This window comes from Austrofundulus limnaeus, unplaced genomic scaffold (genome assembly GCF_001266775.1).
Source record: "Austrofundulus limnaeus strain Quisiro unplaced genomic scaffold, Austrofundulus_limnaeus-1.0 Scaffold60, whole genome shotgun sequence".
NCBI lineage: Eukaryota > Metazoa > Chordata > Actinopteri > Cyprinodontiformes > Rivulidae > Austrofundulus > Austrofundulus limnaeus.
In genome coordinates, this window is record NW_013952462.1 from 537,153 (window position 1) to 544,039 (window position 6,887).

The 6,887-nt window shown below is 37.6% G+C and overlaps 1 protein-coding gene across 4 annotated transcripts in view; it reads left to right on the forward strand.

Moving 5' to 3' along the window:
• Positions 1-6,887, forward strand: part of dlgap4b (discs, large (Drosophila) homolog-associated protein 4b) — a 128,144-nt gene that overhangs the window by 108,091 nt on the left and 13,166 nt on the right. For 3 of the 4 annotated variants that reach the window (XM_014009631.1, XM_014009629.1, XM_014009633.1), the window contains 2 exons: positions 725-974; positions 1,244-1,387. In XM_014009631.1, coding sequence (XP_013865085.1) covers positions 725-974; positions 1,244-1,387 — 394 coding nt within the window. The remainder of the gene's footprint in view (positions 1-724; positions 975-1,243; positions 1,388-6,887) is intronic. The other variant, XM_014009630.1, reaches the window with a different exon arrangement.

Genomic DNA, 6,887 nt, shown 5'->3' on the forward strand with positions numbered 1-6,887 from the left:
GTTTCTTGATGACAGAGTCACTGAGATGAAGATCAGCTGTGTGAACTCATTCAGATTTTCCTCCATTAAATGGATCACACACACACACACACACACACACACACACACACACACACACACACACACACACAACAGACACCAATCACTTCCAAATCGCTGCATTACAACAAAATTGCTCTGCATCTTAATCTGTCACTTAAATATGCATGAACAGCAGCGAAGCAAACCAGAATTGTTCATGTCAACTTCTTTTATTTTTTACTTTTTTTGCATTTTTTCAAAAACAAAAATGGTTTAAAAAAAAGAAGAAGAAAAAAAGACAATTAGCCGCTGCAGATCTTTTGCGTGGATGCAGAAAATGTGAGTGGGCGTATCCGCCTCGTCCTCTGCTTCGTTTTTTTTTTATCCTTTTTGGTTCTGACTCTTTCGTATTTACTTCCTAATGTTCTTCCCTTTAGCAGTCTGAGTCATCAAAATGTCKTTATCACTAAGTCTTGTTTCTGTCAGTGAAAAGTACAAAGCTGGTTWATAGTTCTCCTAAAAGATGCTTCACAGATGGTTGACTTAAAACTGTAAAAGCATGCAGAGGTTGTATAACATCTTCACAACAACCGATGGGCATTTATTTCATCTTAACAAGTTTTTATACCAAATCTAATCTGAACTCCATCTGCATTAAACTTATCCTTTCTTTCTCCCCCCACCCCTTTTTTTTTTTGTCTAGCTACAAGATTTGGAAAAGAGTCATCATTACGAGAATCGAAGCTCAGAGTCTGCCTTCAGAGATTCCCATTCTCAGGACCACTCGGAGCCTCCGGATCTGCCCATGCCCACATGCTTCCGATCCCGCAGCCACAGCTACCTGAGAGCCATCCAGGCTGGCTGTTCCCAGGATGACGACACAGCTTCCATAGACTCGGGCTGCTCTCCGCCTCCGARCGACTCCACCGTTAGAACATACAGCACCAGCACCGGTGAGGGCTCTTCTTTTTAAACCTTATTGGCTGCCAGTTAAAAATGTATTGATGTCAAACACATTCACACTACTTATCTGCTTTTTATTTACCCCATAAAATGTAATATTTGTCACATTTGTCACCCCTTTCTATTATTACACATCCTTGTGGGCCAGCTGACTCCTTAGGTTTTGCATTTCTCCTAACCTCCCTTTAAATTCTCCGCACATTCTCAACACACAACTTGCACACAGCAGATCAAATTCAGCCTTTTTTGCCCATATTAGACATCCAATGGAAGACATGGAAAGAGCAGTTTGCCTCTTACCTGATAGCCACTGGCTTGGACAAAGCCCCAAAGGAGAAACAACTTGCAATTTTTCTGCAGCGTTTTGGGACAGACAGACCACGCATCCTACCCACACACACAGGTAACGACTCAAACCAACTTCCCCCCCGAAAAGATCCTGTCCACTTACCACTCCTGGGGCTGATAATAAAAAAGAAAGCAACATTTAATTAAAGATTTACCTTTGAAACAAACTTAAAGGACAGCTGTGAGAAGAGTGCGACTGCACTGATAAATAAAAGGGAAAAAACATAAAAAACTGAAACAGAATAAATCTAAATATGTGAAAAGACATATTTGGCCGAGGTGACCTAGAGAGGAAAAATCTGGTAAATATAATAGATGGATAGTTTATTATTTATTATTTTTATTATATATTTGACTGCTCTACAAATTCAGAACTGCTGTTTATTTCCTGCTTCATTTTTGTCATATCCTAAATCATCCACTTGYTGGCGCTCTGTACTACTTTTATTTAAAAGATCATAGAGCTTGTAAAAATTTTGTATTTTGCTTGTAAATTTCATGCAAAATTTTCACATGGATTTATTTATTCATTCGTTTGTTTTCTGTAGTATTTTAAAGGATGTTGAGATTGATTAGATTGTTTTATCCAGTAGATAGAAAAATGGCTGCTTTTGTTTGTTTRTGTTTTTATTTGTCTCTTCGTATTATGAAGGTAATTTTGCTGTTTTTATTATTCAATCAAACAAAAAAGTAGTTTCAATCAGCTCAATACCCCCCCCCAAAAAAAACTATTAATGTAACTAAATTGTAATGATAATTTTTAAATAAAAACGCAGTAGTTTGCACCAACGTCTTACTATCATTTAACTTTGACTTTAGATTATCCGAGGTGTCCCTGAACGCATCAGTCAGTATATAATTTAACTTTGGTTTTAGATTATCCGAGGGATGGACACAGGGAGAGGCTCGGTAGAGGGAAAGAAGCAGAACGGTGAATGGTTAAGAATTATAAATCTAAAGATGAAGATGAAGAAAGAGAAAGGAAAAGAGAAATAAAATCASTACGAATATCTGGAGGTCGGCATCGAGAGAACATCCAAGARGCTATTGGAAGATCTGGTGGATTGGTGAAAGATTTGTTGACAAAATCAACGGCGGGTAGGCACAGCTGTACTGTGAATGGGCCAGAGGGGGGATAGTAAATAAGGAATACGGGAGTAGTGATTCTTCAGATCGTGAAAAAAATGAGTTCTAAAAGAGGAAATTCTTCTGCGGCTGCAGAYTCAAGAAAGAAAGGAAAAGTGGTGACAAATTGGGGGGAATCTGAAGAAGAAATGGAGGAGGAGGTAAAAGAGTTCAAAGTAATTGTGKGGTTTAATGAGGAGAATGGTGTGAAATCGATTAACCCAGTTAAACTAACAACTATTTTAAAAAATCAAGTGGGTGAAATTGCTAATGCAAAGATCTTGAGAGATGGAAATTTGATGATAATTTGTAATACAAAAGAACAAAAAGAAAGAGCTTGTAAGATGAAAGAAGTAGGAAAATATAAAGTAACAAGTGTGAGCATTGTTGAAGAAGGTCGTAAATGGAAAAAAGGAGTGATTTGAGGAATTCCAGTTGAGATTTCAAATGAGGAAATTTCAGAGGGGGGATTAAAGATGTAAGAAGACTTCAGTCCATTAAAAATGGTGAGAAAAGGGACACTGAAAATATTTTGATAGAGTTTGACGAGGAAACGCTCCCAGCAAAAGTGTAAATGGGGTACATGGCTTACAATGTAAGAGATGTCCCTCGACCACTTAGATGCTTTAACTGCCAAAGATTTGGTCACACAGCTCAAACATGTAAAGGAAAAAAAAAGATGTGCAATGTGTGGAGAAAATCATGAAMATGAGCAGTGTGATAAGAGCAGACAGCCAAAATGCTGTAGTTGTGGTGGCAGCCATAGTGTGGCGTATGGGAAGAGAGAGGTGCAGATACAACAGGTTAGATACTCTGACCCACACTCCAGTACAGTAGATGGCGATAATGCATCTTAAAGTTAGATGCCAACCGCCAAAAAAAAATCCAAGAAGAATAATAAGAAAAAGATTTTCCGAGGCGTCCCCGAACGCATCACTCAGCATGTCACCACGCCCCCCTGTGGTTTAGACTCCAAACAAAAAGCCACCAAACCACCGGCTTTTCAGCTTTAACTYGACCGACGGTGAATAAATGAAGCGAACAAGTTGGACACACAACATTACGGTGCTGTGTGTTTTTCTGCGCCTCAGAYCAGAGTAAGTAACAAATTTAAACTTACTGTTCACCCTCCTGTTGGTGCTTCTTGTTAATTTAGCTTAGTCAGCTTTTGTTACGAACAGTAACACAGTTTGTCTGATGATGAAACCACTCCTCATTGACTCTCTATGTTGTTCTAGAAATCCCATATTTTAACTATAAACTGTTATAAATGTGTATAAATGAAGACATGATCTTCGACAAATGTTTTATTTCAATGACTGCTCCTCTTTGCTTCTTGGTGGGAACACAATGAGAATGAAATCCATTTATACAGTGACATGTAACCAATAAAGCTGCCCAGTTATTTATTTATTTTTTGTGCTGTTGTTGAAGAGAGCACAAGTTAATATTGATTAGGACGATAAACATGTGATGAGAGACGGGTGATAGTTACAGGAAAGGGTGTCTGTTTCTTTAGGTCTGGTGTTAAGTTACAGATGGACAGATAGTGGACAAACTGGTAAACCAAGCATCACAGTCTGCCTTTTGTCTTTTATTATCTGCATCTTATCCATCCATGTCTGCACCTCGGATTACCTCTAAGCCAGTTAGATTGTGCTTGTTTATCATTGCTCATTCATTATCTTAAGCAGGATTTTATCACATCTTCCTCAGTTATTGAGATTGTTTGACCACCCCTGGAGACAACAATAATTATTCTTGCCCTAGCTGCAGGTGATTGAATAAACAAAAAAATCTATCTGACTAATTAAGTCTGATAAAAATCAACAAACACTTGATTTGCTTATTAAAATGTGACCAGATGGATTAAATGGCAACAAAAAAAAAAAAACTTGATTTAAATCCATAGTTAATGTACTTTTCTGACTCTAGGAGAAACATTGACAATGAACAGTGTCCAAATTCAGGGGGTGCATCCTTCGAAGGCCAAATTTGTCAGCTAATTACGTCACAGCGACGCCAAAGTCTGTCCAAAATTAAAAGCTCCACCAATTGCTGCCCACAAATGKGTCCTCTTTTGCCTTTGCTTGTAACGAGGGAGGAGTACAGTTTTAAATCCAAATCTGGCCGTACAAAATAAAACCTTTAAATCAGTTGTGTTGTTGGGCTGTTGTCATTTGCATAAACATGTTTGTCTTGTCAAAAATCAAATGAACTCGAATGGCTGGTTCTCCCTAACTTAATTTAGTTCATTTTAAAAAAATAAAATAATATTTTGCTAGGCAGCAGGACATTCGCCGGGGTAAGGGTGGGAATTTGTGGTCGATTATGGCGCCATCTCACGTACACCAGGAAGGTTGGGTCCTTCAAAGGATGCAGCCCCTGAGTTTGGACACAGCCAGAATCTGAAGCAACGTGTCTCTCAAATGTACAGATAATTTCTYTTATGAGCTGTAAAACTAAAACACTTTTATATTTGAATATCATCAAGATTGTGTGTGGGAACTGAGGCTGTGTAGCCTACTCCAAAGAGTTTAAATGATTTTTATCCCTGCAGAAAACATTGTTTTTGTTCTATTTTTCTGTTGTTTTTTTCTCCCAGAAATGACTTTCCAAACAAGCTAAGGCGACGTATCTGCAAAGCTTTAGTTAAACTTTAAAAAGTGAAAATAGAAATGGTGATAAATGTTGTTTTGAATTAGTTTTTCACCTCCTGGAGCATCTTGCAGCTGATTTTGTTTTTCTGGCCCATGTCAGTGAACCTGCAATCACAACAGAACCACTGTCCCAATAGCACAAAAACAGAAGGTTTCAGTGCCCACTCCAGATMCCACTTGGACAGTTTTGCACAGAGTGTCTGGTTGTGTTGTTGTTACATCTCGCTTCTCAGAGGAACCACTCTTATTTTTACCGAGCTGTGCTTTTTGATCAGATTTTTCCCAGTTAAAAATCAATAGTTCTTTGCTCCATTTCCACCTCTTTTCTTCTTTCTAATCCAGATTTTGACAAASTTAACATTGTTTTCTCGTGTGGCTGAGTTCTGTAAAATAAGCAAGAAAGGTAGCACTTCTTTCACTATTAGGTGTAGYTATAGGTAAGGTAAGGTATAACTTACTAACTAATTTAATAACTTACTCTTGGTATTTTGTGTTGAAGACCAACCATTAAAGCCTAAAAGTGTTAAACACATTGCAATGTTGTGCACGACAGGTGTTTTTAAAATAAATAAATAAATTTATCTTAATAAAAACTCAGGATACTTCACTACAGCTTTGACAGTTGTTTGTTTTAGCCATTATTTCATGGGTCTGTGTGGGAACTAGTTGGTGACTTAAATTTCTACGAAATTCAGCAAAATTTGAGTTAAGGGTTTGACTGAATTCAGTCTGTCTGAGACAGGGTTAGCTCATGTTTGTGTAAACATTCATTCCTATAATGAATGACTCACACAAGGGGAGCAGTAAAGCGTTGCGTTCATTTCTAGATTTGAAGTGACGTTTTGTATTTTGGACCGACTGTCCATGACATGCTTGTGTTTAGGAATGAAGACAGCCTCAGGTCTGGAGATGAGCCAGCTCGGGTGTGGTTCMGGTGTCTCTGGTGCTGACAATGATGTCAGTGTTCTGGTTTTGCTGGAATGTGACCCTAATCACTGGCGTAAGATAGTATTTAGTGTCACAACTGGCATGAAGGCCAGCARTTACAACTCATTTGGGGCTATTTTATTTGGAGTTTTTGATTTTCAAATAGGTTTATTTTAGCAGACTTGCTTTAGGTCATATGGGTTTWGTGTGAGGTATGGTTGCACAATGTTTAGAGACGCAGCTCACATCTTTTTAAAATCCTTYATAACTTCTCAACATTTCTGATCACAAGAAATAAACATTATGTGCTTTAAATAATCAATAAATATACTGACTTTCTCATATAAAGTTGTATTTTTTCTTGATGTTAACAGTTATGTTAGATGTGTGTAGTTAGATATGTAGAGTCAGACAATGAGTGGCTGTATAGGRAGGGGATTAATGTACTTAATGAGGYCAAATAAAACAATGACAATATTTAGTTTGGGGAGTTTTTAGCTTTGAAATCTGCTTTCTGTGTTGCAGTCTTGATCCAACTGTGTGGATTTCAGTAAGCCTAACAAAGTTCTTACTGTAAGGAGCTCAACTTTAAAGTTTTACCCCTTTGTGCTATATTATACCATGTGATCAATAAAGTTTTTCCATTTAATGTTAACGAAGCTACGTACTTAGTAAACACGCTTTTTCTATTACTTGTTTTTTAAACAGAATATCTAATATTTAGTTGAATACTYATTCACTCCTGGCAGAACTCTGGATATTTGTGTCTGCTAGTTATTTTAGCATACGGCAGTGGAGGAAGTGAATGAAGCCAGTCTGTGTTGATAAGGCTTCCAAATTAAA